Source organism: Salmo salar, chromosome 01, assembly GCF_965601325.2.
Source record: "Salmo salar chromosome 01, fSalSal1, whole genome shotgun sequence".
Classification (NCBI taxonomy): Eukaryota; Metazoa; Chordata; class Actinopteri; order Salmoniformes; family Salmonidae; genus Salmo; species Salmo salar.
Window position 1 is genome coordinate 122,133,331 of NC_138291.1, and position 24,170 is coordinate 122,157,500.

At 43.3% G+C, this 24,170-nt stretch overlaps 1 protein-coding gene across 1 annotated transcript in view; it reads left to right on the forward strand.

Annotated features, from left to right (window-relative positions):
- LOC106613696 (ryanodine receptor 2) overlaps positions 1-24,170 on the forward strand; it is a 1,296,826-nt gene that overhangs the window by 1,259,723 nt on the left and 12,933 nt on the right. Inside the window, 11 exon segments of the mRNA XM_082973418.1 lie at positions 9,596-9,898; positions 10,327-10,403; positions 11,629-11,821; positions 13,203-13,289; positions 13,538-13,780; positions 15,096-15,226; positions 15,693-15,735; positions 16,349-16,482; positions 17,074-17,134; positions 17,285-17,431; positions 19,804-19,938. Of these exon segments, the coding sequence (XP_082829544.1) occupies positions 9,596-9,898; positions 10,327-10,403; positions 11,629-11,821; positions 13,203-13,289; positions 13,538-13,780; positions 15,096-15,226; positions 15,693-15,735; positions 16,349-16,482; positions 17,074-17,134; positions 17,285-17,431; positions 19,804-19,938 (1,554 nt within the window).

Below are 24,170 nucleotides of genomic sequence, written 5' to 3' on the forward strand. Positions count from 1 at the left end.
CTGGTGTGGTGTATATTAGCTGGTGTGGTGTATATTAGCTGGTGTGGTGTATTTTAGCAGGTGTGGTGTATATTATCCGGTGTGGTGTGTATTAGCCAGTGTGGTGTGTATTAGCCAGTGTGGTGTGTATTAGCCGGTGTGGTGTGTATTAGCCGGTGTGGTGTGTATTAGCTGGTATACTGTATATTATCTGGTGTGGTGTATATTAGCTGGTGTGGTGTATATTAGCTGGTGTGGTGTATCTTAGCTGGTGTGGTGTATATTAGTTGGTGTGGTGTATATTAGCTGGTGTAGTGTGTATTAGCTGGTGTTGTGTATATTAGCATGTGTGGTGTATATTAGCTGGTGTGGTGTATATGAAATGATGTGGTGTATATTAGATGGTGTATATTAGCTGGTGTTGTGTATATTAGCTGGTGTGTTGTATATTAGCTGGTGTGGTGTATATTACCTGGTGGGATGTGTATTAGCTGGTGTGGTGTGTATTAGCTGGTGTGGTGTGTATTAGCTGGTGTGGTATATATTAGCTGGTGTGGTGTGTATTAGCTGGTGTGGTGTGTATTAGCTGGTGTGGTGTGTATTAGCTGGTGTGGTGTGTGTTAGCTGTTGTGGTGTGTATTAGCTGGTGTGGTGTGTATTAGCTGGTGTGGTGTGTATTAGCTGGTGTGGTGTGTATTCGCTGGTGTGGTGTGTTGTGTGTATTAGCTGGTGTGGTGTGTATTAGCTGGGGTGGTGTGTATTAGCTGGTGTGGTGTGTATTAGATGGTGTGGTGTGTATTAGATGGTGTGGTGTGTTTTAGCTGGTGTGGTGAATATTAGCTGGTGTGGTGTATATTAGTTGGTGTGGTGTGTATTAGCTGGTGTTGTGTGTATTTGCTGGTGTGGTGTATATTAGCTGGTGTGGTGTATATTACCTGGTGTGGTGTGTATTAGCTAGTGTGGTGTATATTAGCTGGTGTGGTATATATTAGCTGGTGTGGTGTGTATTAGCTGGTGTGGTGTGTATTAGCTGGTGTGGTGTGTATTAGCTGGTGTGGTGTGTATTAGCTGGTGTGGTGTGTATTAGCTGGTGTGGTGTGTATTAGCTGCTATGGTGTATATTAGCTGGTGTGGTGTGTATTAGCTGGTGTGGTGTATATTATCTAGTGTGGTGTTTATTAGCTGGTGGGGTGTGTATTAGCTGGTGGGGTGTGTATTAGCTGGTGTTGTGTATATTAGCTGGTGTGGTGTATATTTGCTGGTGTGGTGTATATTAGCTGGTGTGGTGTGTATTAGCTGGTGGGGTGTGTATTAGCTGGTGGGGTGTGTATTAGCTGGTGTGGTGTATATTAGCTGGTGTACTTTATATTAGCTGGTGTGGTGTGTATTAGCTGGTGTACTTTATATTAGCTGGTGTGGTGTGTATTAGCTGGTGTGGTGTGTATTAGCTGGTGTGGTGTATAATAGCTGGTGTGGTGTGTATTAGCTGGTGTGGTGTGTATTAGCTGGTGTGGTGTATATTAGCTGATGTGGTGTGTATTAGCTGGTGTGGTGTATATTAGCTGGTGTATATTAGCTGGTGTACTTTATATTAGCTGGTGTACTTTATATTAGCTGGTGTGGTGTGTATTAGCTGGTGTGGTGTGTATTAGCTGGTGTGGGTTGTATTAGCTGGTGTGGTGTATATTAGCTGGTGTGGTGTATATTAGCTGGTGTGGTGTATATTAGCTTGTGTATATTAGCTGGTGTGTTGTATATTACCTGGTGTGTTGTATATTACCTGGTGTGGTGTGTATTAGCTGGTGTGGTGTATATTAGCTGGTGTGGTGTATATTAGCTGGTGTGGTGTATATTAGCTGGTGTGGTGTATATTAGTTGGTGTGGTGTATATTAGCTGGTGTGGTGTATATTAGCTGGTGTGGTGTATATTAGCTGGTGTGGTGTATATTAGCTGGTTTGGTGTGTATTAGCTGGTGTGTATTAGCTGGTGTGGTGTATATTAGCTGGTGTGGTGTATTTTAGCAGGTGTGGTGTATATTATCCGGTGTGGTGTGTATTAGCCAGTGTGGTGTGTATTAGCCAGTGTGGTGTGTATTAGCCGGTGTGGTGTGTATTAGATGGTGTGGTGTGTATTAGCTGGTATACTGTATATTATCTGGTGTGGTGTATATTAGCTGGTGTGGTGTATATTAGCTGGTGTGGTGTATATTAGCTGGTGTGGTGTATATTAGTTGGTGTGGTGTATATTAGCTGGTGTAGTGTGTATTAGCTGGTGTTGTGTATATTAGCATGTGTGGTGTATATTAGCTGGTGTGGTGTATATTAGCTGGTGTGGTGTGTATTAGCTGGTGTGGTGTGTATTAGCTGGTGTGGTCTGTATTAGCTGGTGTGGTGTGTGTTAGCTGTTGTGGTGTGTATTAGCTGGTGTGGTGTGTATTAGCTGGTGTGGTGTGTATTAGCTGGTGTGGTGTGTATTCGCTGGTGTGGTGTGTTGTGTGTATTAGCTGGTGTGGTGTGTGTTAGCTGGGGTGGTGTGTATTAGCTGGTGTGGTGTGTATTAGATGGTGTGGTGTGTATTAGATGGTGTGGTGTGTTTTAGCTGGTGTGGTGAATATTAGCTGGTGTGGTGTATATTAGTTGGTGTGGTGTGTATTAGCTGGTGTTGTGTGTATTTGCTGGTGTGGTGTATATTAGCTGGTGTGGTGTATATTACCTGGTGTGGTGTGTATTAGCTAGTGTGGTGTATATTAGCTGGTGTGGTGTATATTAGCTGGTGTGGTGTATATTAGCTGGTGTGGTGTGTATTAGCTGTTGTGGTGTGTATTAGCTGGTGTGGTGTATATTAGCTGGTGTGGTGTGTATTAGCTGGTGTGGTGTGTATTAGCTGGTGTGGTGTGTATTAGCTGGTGTGGTGTGTATTAGCTGGTGTGGTGTATATTAGCTGGTGTGGTGTGTATTAGCTGGTGTGGTGTATATTATCTGGTGTGGTGTTTATTAGCTGGTGGGGTGTGTATTAGCTGGTGGGGTGTTTATTAGCTGGTGTTGTGTATATTAGCTGGTGTGGTGTATATTTGCTGGTGTGGTGTATATTAGCTGGTGTGGTGTGTATTAGCTGGTGGGGTGTGTATTAGCTGGTGGGGTGTGTATTAGCTGGTGTGGTGTATATTAGCTGGTGTACTTTATATTAGCTGGTGTACTTTATATTAGCTGGTGTGGTGTGTATTAGCTGGTGTGGTGTGTATTAGCTGGTGTGGTGTGTATTAGCTGGTGTGGTGTATATTAGCTGGTGTGGTGTGTATTAGCTGGTGTGGTGTGTATTAGCTGGTGTGGTGTATATTAGCTGATGTGGTGTGTATTAGCTGGTGTGGTGTATATTAGCTGGTGTATATTAGCTGGTGTACTTTATATTAGCTGGTGTACTTTATATTAGCTGGTGTGGTGTGTATTAGCTGGTGTGGTGTGTATTAGCTGGTGTGGTGTGTATTAGCTGGTGTGGTGTATATTAGCTGGTGTGGTGTATATTAGCTGGTGTGGTGTATATTAGCTTGTGTATATTAGCTGGTGTGTTGTATATTACCTGGTGTGTTGTATATTACCTGGTGTGGTGTGTATTAGCTGGTGTGGTGTATATTAGCTGGTTTGGTGTATATTAGCTTGTGTGGTGTATATTTGCTGGTGTGGTGTATATTAGCTGGTGTGGTGTGTATTAGCTGGTTTGGTGTATATTAGCTGGTGTGGTGTATATTAGCTGGTGTGGTGTGTATTAGCTGGTGTGGTGTGTATTAGCTGGTGTGGTGTGTATTTGCTGTTTTGGTGTATATTAGCTGGTGTGGTGTATATTAGCTGGTGTGGTGTGTATTAGCTGGTGTGGTGTGTATTAGCTGGTGTGGTGTGTATTTGCTGGTGTGGTGTATATTAGCTGGTGTGGTGTGTATTAGCTGGTGTAGTGTGTATTAGCTGGTGTACTGTATATTAGTTGGTGTGGTGTATATTAGCTGGTGTGGTGTTTATTAGATGGTGTGGTGTTTATTAGCTGGTGTGGTGTATATTAGCTGGTGTTGTGTATATTAGTTGGTGTGGTGTATATTAGCTGGTGTGGTGTATATTAGCTGGTGTGGTGTATATTAGCTGGTGTGGTGTATATTAGCTGGTGTGGTGTATTTTAGCAGGTGTGGTGTATATTATCCGGTGTGGTGTGTATTAGCCAGTGTGGTGTGTATTAGCCAGTGTGGTGTGTATTAGCCGGTGTGGTGTGTATTAGCCGGTATGGTGTGTATTAGCTGGTATACTGTATATTATCTGGTGTGGTGTATATTAGCTGGTGTGGTGTATATTAGCTGGTGTGGCGTATATTAGCTGGTGTGGTGTATATTAGCTGGTGTGGTGTATATTAGTTGGTGTGGTGTATATTAGCTGGTGTAGTGTGTATTAGCTGGTGTTGTGTATATTAGCATGTGTGGTGTATATTAGCTGGTGTGGTGTGTATTACCTGGTGTGGTGTGTATTAGCTAGTGTGGTGTATATTAGCTGGTGTGGTGTATATTAGCTGGTGTGGTGTATATTAGCTGGTGTGGTGTGTATTAGCTGGTGTGGTGTGTATTAGCTGGTGTGGTGTATATTAGCTGGTGTGGTTTGTATTAGCTGGTGTGGTGTGTATTAGCTGGTGTGGTGTGTATTAGCTGGTGTGGTGTGTATTAGCTGGTGTGGTGTATATTAGCTGGTGTGGTTTGTATTAGCTGGTGTGGTGTATATTATCTGGTGTGGTGTTTATTAGCTGGTGGGGTGTGTATTAGCTGGTGGGGTGTGTATTAGCTGGTGTTGTGTATATTAGCTGGTGTGGTGTATATTTGCTGGTGTGGTGTATATTAGCTGGTGTGGTGTGTATTAGCTGGTGTGGTGTGTATTAGCTGGTGTGGTGTGTATTTGCTGTTTTGGTGTATATTAGCTGGTGTGGTGTATATTAGCTGGTGTGGTGTGTATTAGCTGGTGTGGTGTGTATTAGCTGGTGTGGTGTGTATTTGCTGGTGTGGTGTATATTAGCTGGTGTGGTGTGTATTAGCTGGTGTAGTGTGTATTAGCTGGTGTACTGTATATTAGTTGGTGTGGTGTATATTAGCTGGTGTGGTGTTTATTAGCTGGTGTGGTGTTTATTAGCTGGTGTGGTGTATATTAGCTGGTGTTGTGTATATTAGTTGGTGTGGTGTATATTAGCTGGTGTGGTGTATATTAGCTGGTGTGGTGTATATTAGCTGGTGTGGTGTATATTAGCTGGTGTGGTGTATTTTAGCAGGTGTGGTGTATATTATCCGGTGTGGTGTGTATTAGCCAGTGTGGTGTGTATTAGCCAGTGTGGTGTGTATTAGCCGGTGTGGTGTGTATTAGCCGGTATGGTGTGTATTAGCTGGTATACTGTATATTATCTGGTGTGGTGTATATTAGCTGGAGTGGTGTATATTAGCTGGTGTGGCGTATATTAGCTGGTGTGGTGTATATTAGCTGGTGTGGTGTATATTAGTTGGTGTGGTGTATATTAGCTGGTGTGGTGTGTATTAGCTGGTGTGGTGTGTATTAGCTGGTGTGGTGTGTATTTGCTGGTGTGGTGTATATTAGCTGGTGTGGTGTATATTAGCTGGTGTGGTGTGTATTAGCTGGTGTGGTGTGTATTAGCTGGTGTGGTGTGTATTTGCTGGTGTGGTGTATATTAGCTGGTGTGGTGTGTATTAGCTGGTGTAGTGTGTATTAGCTGGTGTACTGTATATTAGTTGGTGTGGTGTATATTAGCTGGTGTGGTGTATATTAGCTGGTGTGGTGTATATTAGCTGGTGTGGTGTATATTAGCTGGTGTGGTGTATATTAGCTGGTGTGGTGTATTTTAGCAGGTGTGGTGTATATTATCCGGTGTGGTGTGTATTAGCCAGTGTGGTGTGTATTAGCCAGTGTGGTGTGTATTAGCCGGTGTGGTGTGTATTAGCCGGTGTGGTGTGTATTAGCTGGTATACTGTATATTATCTGGTGTGGTGTATATTAGCTGGTGTGGTGTATATTAGCTGGTGTGGTGTATATTAGCTGGTGTGGTGTATATTAGCTGGTGTGGTGTATATTAGTTGGTGTGGTGTATATTAGCTGGTGTAGTGTGTATTAGCTGGTGTTGTGTATATTAGCATGTGTGGTGTATATTAGCTGGTGTGGTGTATATGAAATGATGTGGTGTATATTAGATGGTGTATATTAGCTGGTGTTGTGTATATTAGCTGGTGTGGTGTATATTAGCTGGTGTGGTGTATATTACCTGGTGGGATGTGTATTAGCTGGTGTGGTGTGTATTAGCTGGTGTGGTGTGTATTAGCTGGTGTGGTGTATATTAGCTGGTGTGGTGTGTATTAGCTGGTGTGGTGTGTATTAGCTGGTGTGGTGTGTATTAGCTGGTGTGGTGTGTGTTAGCTGTTGTGGTGTGTATTAGCTGGTGTGGTGTGTATTAGCTGGTGTGGTGTGTATTAGCTGGTGTGGTGTGTATTCGCTGGTGTGGTGTATATTAGCTGGTGTGGTGTATATTAGCTGGTGTGGTGTATATTAGCTGGTGTGGTGTATTTTAGCAGGTGTGGTGTATATTATCCGGTGTGGTGTGTATTAGACCAGTGTGGTGTGTATTAGCCAGTGTGGTGTGTATTAGCCGGTGTGGTGTGTATTAGCCGGTGTGGTGTGTATTAGCTGGTATACTGTATATTATCTGGTGTGGTGTATATTAGCTGGTGTGGTGTATATTAGCTGGTGTGGTGTATATTAGCTGGTGTGGTGTATATTAGCTGGTGTGGTGTATATTAGTTGGTGTGGTGTATATTAGCTGGTGTAGTGTGTATTAGCTGGTGTTGTGTATATTAGCATGTGTGGTGTATATTAGCTGGTGTGGTGTATATGAAATGATGTGGTGTATATTAGATGATGTATATTAGCTGGTGTTGTGTATATTAGCTGGTGTGGTGTATATTACCTGGTGGGATGTGTATTAGCTGGTGTGGTGTGTATTAGCTGGTGTGGTGTGTATTAGCTGGTGTGGTGTATATTAGCTGGTGTGGTGTGTATTAGCTGGTGTGGTGTGTATTAGCTGGTGTGGTGTATATTAGCTGGTGTATATTAGCTGGTGTACTTTATATTAGCTGGTGTACTTTATATTAGCTGGTGTGGTGTGTATTAGCTGGTGTGGTGTGTATTAGCTGGTGTGGTGTGTATTAGCTGGTGTGGTGTATATTAGCTGGTGTGGTGTATATTAGCTGGTGTGGTGTATATTAGCTGGTGTGGTGTATATTAGCTGGTGTGGTGTGTATTAGCTGGTTTGGTGTATATTAGCTGGTGTGGTGTGTATTAGCTGGTGTGGTGTGTATTTGCTGGTGAGGTATGTATTAGCTGGTGTGGTGTATATTAGCTGGTGTGGTGTGTATTAGCTGGTGTGGTGTGTATTAGCTGGTGTGGTGTGTATTAGCTTGTGTGGTGTGTATTAGCTGGTGTGCTGTGTATTAGCTGGTGTGGTGTGTATTAGCTGGTGTGTTGTATATTAGCTGGTGTGGTGTGTATTAGCTGGTGTGGTGTGTATTAGCTGGTGTGGTGTGTATTAGCTGGTGTGGTGTGTATTAGCTGGTGTGTTGTGTATTAGCTGGTATGGTGTATATTACCTGGTGTGGTGTGTATTACCTGGTGTGGTGTATATTACCTGGTGTGGTGTGTATTAGCTGGTGTGGTGTGTATTAGCTGGTGTGGTGTGTATTAGCTGGTGTGCTGTGTATTAGCTGGTGTGGTGTGTATTAGCTGGTGTGTTGTATATTAGCTGGTGTGGTGTGTATTAGCTGGTGTGGTGTTTATTAGCTGGTGTGGTGTGTATTAGCTGGTGTGGTGTGTATTAGCTGGTGTGTTGTGTATTAACTGGTATGGTGTATATTACCTGGTGTGGTGTATATTAGCTTGTGTGGTGTATATTAGCTGGAGTGGTGTGTATTAGCTGGTTTGGTGTATATTAGCTGGTGTGGTGTGTATTAGCTGGTGTGGTGTGTATTAGCTGCTGTGGTGTGTATTTGCTGGTGTGGTATATATTAGCTGGTGTGGTGTATATTAGCTGGTGTGGTGTGTATTAGCTGGTGTGGTGTGTATTAGCTGGTGTGGTGTGTATTAGCTGGTGTGGTGTGTATTAGCTGGTGTGTTGTATATTAGCTGGTGTGGTGTGTATTAGCTGGTGTGGTGTGTATTAGCTGGTGTGGTGTGTATTAGCTGGTGTGTTGTGTATTAGCTGGTATGGTGTATATTACCTGGTGTGGTGTGTATTACCTGGTGTGGTGTATATTACCTGGTGTGGTGTGTTTTAGCTGGTGTGGTGTATATTAGCTGGTGTGGTGTGTATTAGCTGACCAAAAGTATGTTGACACCTGGTCATCCAACATCTCATTCCAAAATTATGGGTATTAATATAGAGTTGGTCCCCCCCTTTGCTGCTTTAACAGCCTCCACTCTTCTGGGAAGTCTTTCCACTATATGTTGGAACATTGCTGCTATAACAGCCTCCACTCTTCTGGGAAGTCTTTCCACTAGATGTTGGAACATTGCTACAGGTACTTGCTTCCATGTAGCCACGAGAGCATTACTGAGGTCGGCATTGATTTTGGGCGATTAGACCTGGCTCGTTGTCTGCATTTCAATTCAGACAATCATTCAAGGTGTTCGACGGGGTATAGGTCAGGGTTCTGTGCATTCGGGCAGGTAGCGTTCTCCTGGCATCCGCCAAACCCAGATTCCTCCGTCGGACTGCCAGATGGTGAAGCGTGATTCATCACTCCAGAGAATGCGTTTCCACTGCTCCAGAGTCCAATGGCGGCGAGCTTTACACCACTCCAGCCAACGCTTGGCATTGTACATGGTGATCTTAGGCTTGTGTGCGGCTGCTCGGCCATGGAAACCCATTTCATGAAGCTCCCGACGAACAGTTATTGTGCTAACGTTGCTTCCCAAGGCAGTTGGGAACTCGGTAGTGAGTGTTGCAACCCGAGGACAGACGATATTTACACGCTGCGCGCTCCAGCACTCGGTAGTCCCCTTCTGTGAGCTTGTGTGGTCTACCACTTCACGGCTGAGCCGTTGTTGCTCCTAGAGGTTTCTACTTCACAATAACAGCGCTTACAGATGCCCGCGGCAGCTCTAGCAGGGTAGAAATTTGACAAACTGATTTGTTGGAAAGGTGGCATCCTATAACGGTGCCACATTGAAAGTCACTGAGTTCTTCAGTATGGGCCATTCTACTGCCAATGTTTGTCTATGGAGATTGCATGGCTGTGTGCTTGATTTTATACACCTGTCAGCAACGGGTGTGGCTGAAATAGCCGAATCCACTAATTTGAAGGGGTGTCCACATACTTTTGTCTATATAGTGTATGTGATGTAGTACTCCATTTTCAGGGACCACTTTTGGCTCTGCGGCACTGCTTTCAGAACTACTGGCTGAAAGTAAACAAATATAACAGAGAATCTCTTAAATAAAGTTACTGCTATCTCCTTTCTCCTCTCCTCTCCTCTCCTCTCCTCTCCTCTCCTCTCCTCTCCTCTCCTCTCCTCTCCTCTCCTCTCCTCTCCTGTGAAGGTGTCTGACCTGTTGGCCAACATGCCTGACCCAACCCAGGATGAGGTTCGAGAGGAGGGGGAGAAGGCGCTCTCAGCTAGACCCTCAGCTGAGGAGGAGCTAGCGGATCTAGCCCTGCCTGTGGACGGGACCGAAGTCCTCTCAGACATCTTTGGATTAGATCTGACGAGAGGAGAAGGAGGACAGTATAAGATAACTGCTCACAACCCCAACGCCAGTCTGACTGATCTGCTTAACTCTCCTGTCCCCTCCTCTCCTGTCCCCGCTACCTCACCGTCCCCGGAACTGAGAAGAAGGCACCAGGTAATGTCATTTTACCGGCCCACCCCTTCTCTCTCTCTCTGTCTCTGTCTCACTCTGTCTCTCTCTCTGTCTCACTCTGTCCCTCTCTCTCTCTCACTCTCTCTCTCTCTGTCTCTGTCTCTCTCTCCCTCCTCCCTGGACCATTGCTTTCCCAGCAGGAAGAGACATTAGTGTCTCCATAGTGTCGGCCTGCCTTGACTCCCACCACTCTAACACATTATCTACACATTACCTACACATTACCACGACTCTGTCTTTGTGTCTCTCTCCCCCTCCCTCCCTCCCTCCCTGCCTGGACTCCCACCACTCTAACACATTATCTACACATTACCACGACTGAGTCTTTCTGCTCTGTGTTGATAAGGCTGCTCTGCCCCTTGAGGTTTTCGCTGTTGTTCTGTGATGTGGTGCGTTTCTGCACGTTTTAGGCTAAGAGTCCTTCAGAGGAAGAGAGGACAGGGACTGAGGAAACCAAGGAGGCCAAGTCAGAGCCGGATAAAGCAGAGTATGTACCACTTCCCCTCTGTTACTTCTGGTGTGTTCATCTGAAATACGGCAGTTGTCATATGCGTCGTAAAAAGTGGACCAAGGCGCAGCGGGTATCGTGCTCATCTTCCTTATTTATTTGGATAAACGTTAAAACTTTAACAAAAATAACAAACAACGACGAAAAACAGTCCTGTAAGGCTACACAGCTATACATGGAACAACTACCCACAAACACAGTGACAAAAAAAAAAACCTACTTAAATATGGCCTCCAATTAGAAGCAACGAAGAACAGCTGCTTCCAATTGAAGGCCAAACCAAACCTGAACATAGAAATAGACTAAATAGACATTCAAACATAGAAATAGACAACATAGAACATTACCCAAAAACCCAAGACACATAAATCAAACACACCCCTGCCACGTCCTAACCATACTATAATAACAAAATGACCCCTTACTGGTCAGGACGTGACAGCAGTTGAACATAATGAAACTAAATTGATCATGGAAGAGCAATATTATTACAATGTAAAAGAATGTAACAACAAACAGCTGTAAACACTCGCTCTGCTGCTTCTGTTAACTGAACTGGAGACTCATATCTCCCTCACTAGCTTTAAGCAGCAGCTGTCAGAGCAGCTCACAGATCACTGCACCTGTACATAGCCCATCTGTAAATAGCCCATCCAACTACCTCATCCCCATACTGTTATTTATTTTATTTATTTTGCTCCTTCGCACCCCAGTATCTCTACTTGCTCATTCATCTTCTCCACATCTATCACTTCAGTGTTTAATTGCTATATTGTAATTACTTCGCCACTACGGCCTATTTATTGCCTTACCTCCTTACTTCATTTGCACTCACTGTATATAGACTTTTTCTATTGTGTTATTGACTGTATGTTTTGTTTATTCCATGTGTTGTTGTTTGTGTCACACTGCTTTGCTTTATCTTGACCAGGTCGCAGTTGTAAATGAGAACTTGTTCTCAACTAACATACCTGGTTAAATAAAGGACTTGTTCTCAACTAGCCTACCTGGTTAAATAAAGGACTTGTTCTCAACTAGCCTACCTGGTTAAATAAAGGACTTGTTCTCAACTAGCCTACCTGGTTGAATAAAGGACTTGTTCTCAACTAGCCTACCTGGTTGAATAAAGGACTTGTTCTCTGGTTAAATAAAGGTGAAATAAAATAAAATAAATAAAAAATAACTGATTGTTCCTGCCGTCCAGGGGAGTGGATGGAGAGAAGCAGGAGGAGGAGGAGAGGAGGAAGGAGGAGGAGAGGAGGAAGGAGGAGAAGAAGAGGAAGGAGGAGAAGTCGAAAGCTAAAGTGAGGCAGCACCACACCTCCAAGTCTGATGAGCATGACATGCAGGAGTCTGCCTTCTGGAAGAAAATCATCGCCTATCAGAGGAAGCTGCTGGTACGATACACACAGACACACAGACACACACACACACACACACACACACACACACACACACACACACACACACACAGACACAGACACAGACAGACAGACAGACAGACAGACAGACAGCCACCCCACCCCCCTCTATCAGCCACCCCACCCCCTCTATCAGCCACCCCACCCCCTCTATCAGCCACCTCACCCCCCCACCTCCTATATCAGCCACCCCACCCCCTCTATCAGCCACCCCACCCCCTCTATCAGCCACCTCACCCCCTCTATCAGCCACCCCACCCCCTCTATCAGCCCCTACCCCCTCTATCAGCCCCCCACCCCCTCTATCAGCCACCCACCCCCTCTATCAGCCACCCACCCCCTCTATCAGCCACCCAACCCCCTCTATCAGCCCTCCACCCCCTCTATAAGCCACCCCAACCCCTCTATCAGCCCCGCACCCCCTCTATCAGCCACCCCACCCCCTCTATCAGCCCCCCACCCCCTCTATCAGCCCCCCACCCCCTCTATCAGCCCCCCCACCCCTCTATCGGCCACCCCACCCCCTCTATCGGCCACCCCACCCCCTCTATCGGCCACCCCACCCCCTCTATCGGCCACCCCACCCCCTCTATCGGCCACCCCACCCCCTCTATCAGCCACCCCACCCCTTCTATCAGCCACCCCACCCCCTCTATCAGCCACCCAACCCCCTCTATCAGCCCTCCACCCCCTCTATAAGCCACCCCAACCCCTCTATCAGCCCCGCACCCCCTCTATCAGCCACCCCACCCCCTCTATCAGCCCCCCACCCCCTCTATCAGCCCCCCCACCCCCTCTATCGGCCACCCCACCCCCTCTATCTGCCACCCCACCCCCTCTATCGGCCACCCCACCCCCTCTATCAGCCACCCCACCCCTTCTATCAGCCACCCCACCCCCTCTATCAGCCACCCCACCCCCTCTATCAGTCACCCCACCCCCTCTATTAGCCACCCCACCCTCTCTATCAGCCACCCCACCCCCTCTATCAGCCACCCCACCCCTTCTATCAGCCACCCCACCCCACCCCCTCTATCAGCCACCTCACCTCGTCTATCAGCCACCCCACCCCCTCTATCAGCCACCCCACCCCCTCTATCAGCCCCCGACCCCCCCACCCCCTCTATCAGCCACCCCACCCCCTCTATCAGCCACCCCACCCCCTCTATCAGCCACCTCACCCCCTCTATCAGCCACCCCACCCCCTCTATCAGCCACCCCACCCCCTCTATCAGCCAACCCTCCCCCTCTATCAGCCACCCCACCCCCTCTATCAGCCACCCCACCCCCCTCTATCAGCCACACTCTCCTTCACAAACAGCTCATCAATGTTTTGTGATTTGACTTTTTTTTCTAGAACTATTTTGCTCGGAACTTCTACAACATGAGAATGCTGGCGCTGTTTGTGGCCTTCGCGATTAACTTCATCCTCCTCTTCTACAAGGTAATCACAACCTGTAGGAAGTAGCTAGCTTTACGTGTTTATTAACCACCCCATGGATACCTCTGGTGATGCTGCTGGTGAAGGGTTCCTGGGTGGGGGAGAACATTGGAGGGGATAGATCTCTCCAACAATATATATTTTAGTAATACATTTTCTATAGATTATATTCATGAGGATCCAGCTACTCACTGTTTATAGTCATTTTAGAGTGAGCCCATGGTTTATTGTTCCCCCTCACCCTCCTCCAGGTGTCGTCCTCCTCAGCAGTGATGCCTGAGAGCAGAAGGCCCCGGGCAGGCAGCAGTGTGCGGTGGGACCCCGTGATGGAGGGTAGTGACCCCCAGGACCCACAAAACCCCCAGCAGGGCCCTGTGTTTGTTCACTTTGTGCTGGAGGAGAGCACCGGGTACATGGAGCCCACCCTGCGTATCCTGGCCATCCTACACACTGTCATCTCCTTCTGCTGCATCATAGGTTACTACTGCCTCAAGGTAGGATACTACCTCATCAAGGTAGGATAGTGCTGTTACTACTGACTCAAGGTAGGATACTGCTGCCTCAAGGTAGGATCCTGCTCTTACTACTACCTTAAGGTAGGATCCTACTGTTACTACTGCCTCAAGGTAGGATAGTGCTGTTACTATTGCCTTAAGGTAGGATACTGCTGTTACTACTACCTCAAGGTAGGATTTACTGTTACTACTGCCTCAAGGTAGGATTCTGCTGTTACTACTGCCTCAATGTAGGATCCTGCTGTTACTACTGTCTAAAGGTAGGATTCCATATTTCCTCAAGGTAGGATACTGCTGTTACTACTGCCTCAAGGTAGGATCCTGCTCTTACTACTACCTTAAGGTAGGATCCTACTGTTACTACTGCCTCAAGGTAGGATAGTGCTGTTACTACTGCCTTAAGGTAGGATACTGCTGTTACTACTACCTCAAGGTAGGATATTACTGTTACTACTGCCTCAAGGTAGGATTCTGCTGTTACTACTGCCTCAAGGTAGGATACTGCTGTTACTACTGCCTCAAGGTAGGATACTGCTGTTACTACTGCCTCAAGGTAGGATGCTGCTGTTACTACTGCCTCAAGGTAGGATACTGCTGTTACTACTGCCTTAAGGTAGGATCCTGCTGTTACTACTTCCTCAAGGTAGGATACTGCTGTTACTACTGCCTTACGGTAGGATCCTGCTGTTACTACTGCCTCAAGGTAATGTACTGCTGTTACTACTGCCTCAAGGTAGGATACTGCTGTTACTACTTCCTTAAGGTGGGATACTGCTGTTACTACTGACTTAAGGTAGGATGGTGCTGTTACTACTGCCTCAAGGTAGGATCCTGCTGTTACTACCAGCTAAAGGTAGGATACTACTGCCTCAAGGTAGGATACTGCTGTTACTACTGCTTTAAGGTAGGATACTACTGTCTCAAGGTAGGATACTGCTGTTACTGCTGCATCCAGGTAGGTTTCTACTGTCTCAAGGTAGGATAATGCTGTTAATACTGCCTCAAGGTAGGATCCTGCTGTTACTACTGGCTAAAGGTAGGATACTACTGCCTCAAGGTAGTATACTGCTGTTACTACTGCCTCAAGGTAGGATACTGCTGTTCCTACTGCCTCAAGGTAGGATGCTGCTGTTACTACTGCCTCCAGGTAGGTTTCTACTGCCTCAAGGTAGTATTCTGCTGTTATGCTGCCTCCAGGTAGGTTTCTACTGCCTCCAGGTAGGTTTCTACTGCCTCCAGGTGCAGTTCTCCACCTCTCTGACCAACCCTTCCTCCGTGCCTGTTTACCCACCAGGTCCCGTTGGTGATCTTCAAGCGTGAGAAGGAGGTGGCGAGGAAGCTGGAGTTCGACGGTCTCTACATCACGGAGCAGCCGTCGGAGGACGACATTAAAGGACAGTGGGACAGACTGGTGATTAACACTGGGTAAGTCCCCTGTTACCGCTCACAGTTACCGCTCAGTTCGTTATCACAGCCTCCCTAATGGCACCACATACCCTACCTAGTGCGCTACTGTAGACCAGCTCTGCTCAAAAGGAGTGCGCTGTTTAGGGTTTAGGGTGCCGTTTGGGACTCAGTCAGCTATTACAGCAGAGCTATTACAGCATGGTCCGGGTCCACGGAGGCCACAGGCTGGGCTAATTGTCCTCCTAAATGTTTAAATGTCAAACATAACGATCACGCTCGTCTCGCAGTGATGATGCTTTGACCCTGCAGCCCTATTGATCGCATACTAATGATATAGAGAAATGAATGAATATGACAAACTGTTTTCGTTAGTCCATTCCATCGCTGGATAATGTACTCTGTGTAGACTGAGCATTGTGGATAATAGTTTTTGTTTGGAGGATGTTGATTAGTAATGTAATGTACTTTGGTTTTGGATTTTCAGATCGTTTCCAAACAACTACTGGGATAAGTTTGTGAAGAGGAAGGTAGGTCTGAATTCATATTCACTGAAGTCTCTCAATGATATACGTTTAGCTCTACGTCAGTGACCTGTTTAAAACCAGTTTACAACATATTTAGAACCAGTTTACAACCAGTTTAGAACCAGTTTAAAAACATATTTAGAACCAGTTTAGAACCAGTTTAGAACATATTTAGAACCAGTTTACAACATATTTAGAACCAATTTAAAACCTGTTTAGAACCAGTTTACAACATATTTAGAACCAATTTAAAACCTGTTTAGAACCAGTTTACAACATATTTACAACCAGTTTACAACCTGTTTAGAACCAGTTTACAACATATTTAGAACCAGTTTGCAACATATTTAGAACCAGTTTAGAACAAGTTTACAACCTGTTTAGAACCAGTTTACAACATATTTAGAACCACTTTAAAACCTGTTAAGAACCAGTTTACAACATATTTAGAACCCGTTTACAACATGTTTAGAACCAGTTTACAACATGTTTAGAACCAGTTTAGAACCTGTTTAGAACCAGTTTACAACATATTTAGAACCAGTTTAGAACCTGTTTAGAACCGGTTTAGAATATATTAGAACAGTTGAGTAAAGCTGTGTGGTTTTCCCTGCAGGTGATGGATAAGTATGGAGAGTTCTACGGCCATGACCGCATCAGTGAGCTGCTGGGTATGGACAAGGCTGCTCTGGACTTCAGCGACGCCCACGAGAAGAAGAAACCCAAGAAAGACAGCTCGTTAGCCGCAGTGTGAGTCTGGGGTTGGGGGGGACAGAGCCGGGTAGGCGGCTGGTGGTGATGGGGGAGAAATGACAGGGGAGGGGGAGGGTTTGGAGGGATGGGGGGGTGCATTTCGCTACACCCGCAATTACATCTGCTAAATATGTGTATGTGATCAATACAATTGAATTTGATTTGGGTGTCCCTGACAGTGCCTGTTGGACCATTCAAAGCCCACGAATTGAACTAAGATCATTTAAGCTCATAGACGGGGAAGCTTACTCTACATTAGAGAGAACACTTTAGAACCACTTTAGAACCAAAACATCTAATTCCACCTTCTAAATGTGCATCTGTCTCTCTCCCTGTTTTTCATATGGAGGAAGCTTCCTCTGAAGCCAATATAGTGAGAGGTGTTTTTTTGAAAGCTGTTCTCCTAATGTTTTAACTGTTTCAGTTGGAAGATGGTTGTAATGACCAATCGCTGTACAGAATGGTGGCAGCAGGACCAATCACTGTACAGGATGGTGGCAGCAGGAGGCCTAATCTATGACAAATACACCCCAACATCAATCCTGTTGATGTTGTGTTCTCTCTCCTGTCTCTCCTGGTCTGTTACAGATTAAACTCTGTTGATGTGAAGTACCAGATCTGGAAACTAGGAGTCGTCTTCACAGACAATGTAAATAAAGACTTATTTCATCCTGCTAAGTAACTTTAACAGCTTATTTAATATACAATAATACATTTTATATGCCATTTAGCAGACACTATTTCTAACTCTTCTTCTTCATCTTCTTCGTCATCGTCTTCTTCTACCTGACCCCTGCAGTCGTTCCTGTACCTGGCTTGGTATATGACCATGTCCATCCTGGGTCACTATAACAACTTCTTCTTCGCTGCTCATCTCCTGGACATCGCCATGGGCTTCAAGACCCTCCGTACCATCCTGTCTTCTGTCACACACAACGGCAAACAGGTACTGTCTCTGCACTTGACTTTATCACTATGTCTGCACTTACGTAGTATTCTACAAACCACTGTCTAAAGATACAATATGTTACTGTAGGTACATTCACAATATATTACTGTAGATACATACAGTGTCTAAAAATACAATATGTTACTGTAGGTACATTCACAATATATTACTGTAGAGACATTCAGTGTCTAAAAATACAATATGTTACTGTAACTAATTCACAATATATTACTGTAGATACATAGTGTCTAAAGATACAATATGTTACTGTAGATACATACAGTATCTAAAGATACAATATATTACTGTACATACATACAGTGTCTAAAAATACAATGTTACTGTAACTAATTCACAATATATTACTGTAGATACATAGTGTCTAAAGATACAATATGTTACTGTAGATACATACAGTATCTAAAGATACAATATATTACTGTAGATACATACAGTGTCTAAAGATACAATATATTACTGTAGATCCATACAGTGTCTAAAGATACAATATGTTACTGTAGGTACATTCACAATATAATACTGTAGGTACATACAGTATCTAAAGATACAATATGTTACTGTAACTAATTCACAATATATTACTGTACATACATACAGTGTCTAAAAATACAATATATTACTGTAGGTACATGCACAATATATTACTGTAGATACATACAGTGTCTAAAGATGCAATATATCACTGTAGATACATGCAGTGTCTAAAAATACAATATATTACTGTAGATAATTCACAATATATTACTGTAGATACATACCTTGTCTAAAGATACAATATATTACTGTAGATATATACAGTGTTTAAAGATACAATATGTTACTGTAGGTACATTCACAATATATTACTGTAGACACATACAGTGTCTAAAGATACAATATATTACTGTAGATACATACAGTGTCTAAAGATACAATATATTACTGTAGGTACATACAGTGTCTAAAGAAACAATATATTACTGTAGATACATACAATGTTTAAAGATACAATATTTTACTAAAGATACAATATATTACTGTAGATACACAGTGTTTAAAGATACAATATGTTACTGTAGATACATGCAGTGTTTACAGTATTTTACTGTAGATACATAGTGTTTAAAGATACAATATGTTACTGTAGGTACATTCACAATATATTACTGTAGATACATACAGTGTTTAAAGATACAATATGTAACTGTAGATACATACAGTGTTTAAAGATACAGTATGTTACTGTAGCTTGTTGTTTCGGCTCTGTACTCCAAAACTCTACGAGTATGTCCATATCGGGTGAAATGTTTATAAAATTTACAGCACTTTTTACACAGTCCCCCATTTTAGGGAACCAATAGTATTTGGACAAATTCACTTGGATGCATCTGCAGTTTATTTTGGATGTTTCAGATGATGTGGTGCTCAATATTATAAATGAATGCTAATGTATTGTGTCATTTTGGAGTCACTTTTATTCTAAATGAGATTAGAATATGTTTCTGAACACTTCTACATTAATGTTACCATTAAGGAGGCTAGCATTTTATATCATACCCCAAGACAGGCTAACCTCTCACCATTACCATTAAGGAGGCTAGCATTAAAACATGCTAACCTCTCACCGTTACCATTAAGGAGGCTAGCATTAAAACATGCTAACCTCTCACTGTCACCATTAAGGAGGCTAGCATTAAAACATGCTAACCTCTCACCATTACCATTAAGAAGGCTAGCATTAAAACATGCTAACCTCTCACCGTTACCATTAAGAAGGCTAGCATTAAAACATGCAAACCTCTCACCGGCACCATTAAAAAGGCTAGCATTAAAACATGCTAACCTCTCACCAGCAGTTTTTTGGGGCGGTATGATATTTATGCCTCTACAACTTTCTCACTCATCATTATTCACCATTTATTCATAATTATAAAGGCGTTTACGTTAGTTGGATGACTATAGATATAAATGCAAAGCGTTTCTGTATGGAGGAATGGTCTAATATCCCTCCCAATGTGTTCGACAACATAACGGCTCAGTGCCGTTATCCTCATAAGGTAAGTTATTGAAAACAAGGGATGACAATAATTTTGCCCCCTACTATTTTGAGAAGAAAAAGTATTACTTGTTAAACAAAATATTTTTCTATTCTCATCAGAGAGGTCTTTGAAACCTTTAATAAGGGTTTCAAATTTGGGGAAATGACACTCTAATTGTTTTATATTTTCATATTTTGTCTCTCTCTCTCTCTCCCTCTCTCTCTCTGTCTATCTCTCTCTCTCTGTCTCTGTCTCTCTCTCTCTCTCTCTCTCTGTCTCCCTCCCTCCCTCCCTCCCTCCCTCTCTCTCTCTCTCTCTCTCCCTGCCCAGCTGGTTCTGACAGTAGGACTACTGGCTGTGGTGGTGTACCTCTACACGGTGGTTGCGTTCAACTTCTTCAGGAAGTTCTACAATAGAGGGGAAGAGGGAGAGACACCGGACATGAAGTGTGATGACATGCTCACAGTGAGTAGTCAAACCTGAGCCTGTATTCACAAAGAGTCTCAAAGTCCGTGTGCTGATCTACAATCAGTTTGTCTTTTAGATCACACTGAATCAGATTATATAGACAAGGAGGACCTGATCCTAGATCAGTTTGTCTTTTAGATCACACTGAATCAGATTATATAGACAAGGAGGACTTGATCCTAGATCAGTTTTGTCTTCTTGATCACAGTGAATCAGATTATATAGACAATGAGGATCTGATCCTAGATTAGCACTGACTTCATTGTAAAAAACACAGCATCATCTCTGAATGTGTTAGTCACTGTAAGAAGTGTGATTGACCTCACTCATACAGCTACACTGCCCCCCACCCCTCCATTTCATTCACCAGTTCTATATACTTTATTTTTCTTTTCTTATTTTTCTATATACTTTATCCTCCACATGCTAATTAAACACTAGGCTAATTAAACACTAGTTGCCTGGGATGCAGCTGCTAATCGCCTAGTATTCCCTGACACGGTGAGACAGAGAAAGGTGGCGTCAGAACGAGGTCTGCTGATTGGCTGGGCCAGGTCTAATTAGCCCCAGATGTAATGGACACGGAATAAATATTTGGGACCCTATCCCCTATATAGTGCACTACTGTTGAGTCCTATGGGCCTAAAGTAGTGCACTAAAGCGGTAATCGGTTGCCATTTGGGAAACTCAGAGGCTGAGCAATGCCTTAATTACCTATTCTATTGAGGTCGTATTGGCAGGAGCAAAGCCATCAGAACCCATCAGAATGAACCGTTCATGTGTTGAAAATCCCAAATTGTTTGCATAGTCAACTTACACACACTTACCCCACTCAGACATGCCACCAGGGGTCTTTTCACAGTCCCCAAAATCCAGAACAAATTCAAGAAAGCGTACAGTATTATATAGAGCCAGTATTGCATGGAACTTCCTATCTCATGTTGCTCAAATAAACAGCAAACCTGGTTTCATAAAAACAGTTAAAACAACACCTCACGCCACAATGCCTCTCCCCTATTGGACCCAGATAGTTTGTGTGTATGCATTGATATGCAGGCTACGTGTGCCTTCATTTTTTTTTATTACGTAGTTCTGTCTTTGAGCTGTTCTTGTCTATTAATGTTCTGTATTATGTGTCATGTTCTGTGTGGACCCCAGGAAGAGTAGCTGCTGCTTTCACATCAGCTAATGGAGGATCCTAATAAAAAACCCAAAGAGCAAACGACAAAATAACACTTTTTCATCCGTATCTCTGATGACGAGGTTATATCAAAAGTTCAAACATCAATTAATGTCTCAGGTGATGTCTGGCAAGAGTTTACAATTTGGGAATTTGGTAGAACTTCCTTCTTTAAACATTATGGAGTCAGGTTGTCATGTAACTGTCAGGTTATAATGTAACTGTCAGGTTGTCAGGTTGTAATGTAACTGTCAGGTTGTCAGGTTGTAATGTAACTGTCAGGTTGTAATGTAACTGTCACGTTGTAATGTAACCGTCAGGTTATAATGTAACTGTCAGGTTGTAATGTAACTGTCAGGTTATAATGTAACTGTCAGGTTGTCAGGTTGTAATGTAACTGTCAGGTTGTCAGGTTGCAATGTAACTGTCAGGTTGTAATGTAACTGTCAGGTTATAATGTAAACTGTCAGGTTGTCAGGTTGTAATGTAACTGTCAGGTTGTCAGGTTGTAATGTAACCGTCAGGTTGTCAGGTTGTAATGTAACTGTCAGGTTGTCAGGTTGCAATGTAACTGTCAGTTTGTAATGTAACTGTCAGGTTGTAATGTAACTGTCAGGTTGTAATGTAACTCAGGTTGTCAGGTTGTAATGTAACTGTCAGGTTGTCAGGTTGTAATGTAACTGTCAGGTTGTAATGTAATTGTCAGGTTATAATGTAACTGTCAGGTTGTAATGTAACTGTCAGGTTGTAATGTAACTGTCAGGTTGTCAGGTTATAATGTAACTGTAATGTTGTAATGTAACTGTCATGTTGTAATGTAACTGTCAGGTTGTAATGTAACTGTCAGGTTGTAATGTAACTGTCAGGTTGTCAGGTTGTAATGTAACTGTCAGGTTGTCAGGTTGTAATGTAATTGTCAGGTTATAATGGAACTGTCAGGTTGTCAGGTTGTAATGTAACTGTCAGGTTGTCAGGTTGTAATGTAACTGTCAGGTTGTAATGTAACTGTCAGGTTGTAATGTAACTGTCAGGTTGTAATGTAACTGTCAGGTTATAATGTAACTGTCAGGTTGTCAGGTTGTAATGTAACTGTCAGGTTGTCAGGTTGCAATGTAACTGTCAGGTTGTAATGTAACTGTCAGGTTATTATGTAACTGTCAGGTTGTCAGGTTGTAATGTAACTGTCAGGTTGTAATGTAACTGTCAGGTTGTAATGTAACTGTCAGGTTGTATTGTAACTGTCAGGTTGTAATGTAACTGTCAGGTTGTCAGGTTGTAATGTAACTGTCAGGTTGTCAGGTTGTAATGTAACTGTCAGGTTGTAATGTAACTGTCAGGTTGTAATGTAACTGTCAGGTTATAATGTAACTGTCAGGTTGTCAGGTTGTAATGTAACTGTCAGGTTGTCAGGTTGCAATGTAACTGTCAGGTTGTAATGTAACTGTCAGGTTATAATGTAACTGTCAGGTTGTCAGGTTCTAATGTAACTGTCAGGTTGTCAGGTTGTAATGTAACTGTCAGGTTATAATGTAACTGTCAGGTTGTAATGTAACTGTCAGGTTGTCAGGTTGTAATGTAGCTGTCAGGTTGTAATGTAACTGTCAGGTTGTAATGTAACTGTCAGGTTGTCAGGTTGTAATGTAACTGTCAGGTTGTAATGTAATTGTCAGGTTATAATGTAACTGTCAGGTTGTCAGGTTGTAATGTAACTGTCAGGTTGTCAGGTTGCAATGTAACTGTCAGGTTGTAATGTAACTGTCAGGTTATAATGTAAACTGTCAGGTTGTCAGGTTGTAATGTAACTGTCAGGTTGTCAGGTTGTAATGTAACTGTCAGGTTGTCAGGTTGTAATGTAACTGTCAGGTTGTCAGGTTGCAATGTAACTGTCAGGTTGTAATGTAACTGTCAGGTTGTAATGTAACTGTCAGGTTGTAATGTAACTCAGGTTGTCAGGTTGTAATGTAACTGTCAGGTTGTCAGGTTGTAATGTAACTGTCAGGTTGTAATGTAATTGTCAGGTTATAATGTAACTGTCAGGTTGTAATGTAACTGTCAGGTTGTAATGTAACTGTCAGGTTGTCAGGTTATAATGTAACTGTAATGTTGTAATGTAACTGTCATGTTGTAATGTAACTGTCAGGTTATAATGTAACTGTCAGGTTGTCAGGTTGTAATGTAACTGTCAGGTTGTCAGGTTGCAATGTAACTGTCAGGTTGTAATGTAACTGTCAGGTTATAATGTAACTGTCAGGTTGTCAGGTTCTAATGTAACTGTCAGGTTGTCAGGTTGTAATGTAACTGTCAGGTTATAATGTAACTGTCAGGTTGTAATGTAACTGTCAGGTTGTCAGGTTGTAATGTAGCTGTCAGGTTGTAATGTAACTGTCAGGTTGTAATGTAACTGTCAGGTTGTCAGGTTGTAATGTAACTGTCAGGTTGTCAGGTTGTAATGTAACTGTCAGGTTGTAATGTAATTGTCAGGTTATAATGTAACTGTCAGGTTGTCAGGTTGTAATGTAACTGTCAGGTTGTCAGGTTGCAATGTAACTGTCAGGTTGTAATGTAACTGTCAGGTTATAATGTAAACTGTCAGGTTGTCAGGTTGTAATGTAACTGTCAGGTTGTCAGGTTGTAATGTAACTGTCAGGTTGTCAGGTTGTAATGTAACTGTCAGGTTGTCAGGTTGCAATGTAACTGTCAGGTTGTAATGTAACTGTCAGGTTGTAATGTAACTGTCAGGTTGTAATGTAACTCAGGTTGTCAGGTTGTAATGTAACTGTCAGGTTGTCAGGTTGTAATGTAACTGTCAGGTTGTAATGTAATTGTCAGGTTATAATGTAACTGTCAGGTTGTCAGGTTGTAATGTAACTGTCAGGTTGTCAGGTTGCAATGTAACTGTCAGGTTGTAATGTAACTGTCAGGTTATAATGTAAACTGTCAGGTTGTCAGGTTGTAATGTAACTGTCAGGTTGTCAGGTTGTAATGTAACTGTCAGGTTGTCAGGTTGTAATGTAACTGTCAGGTTGTCAGGTTGCAATGTAACTGTCAG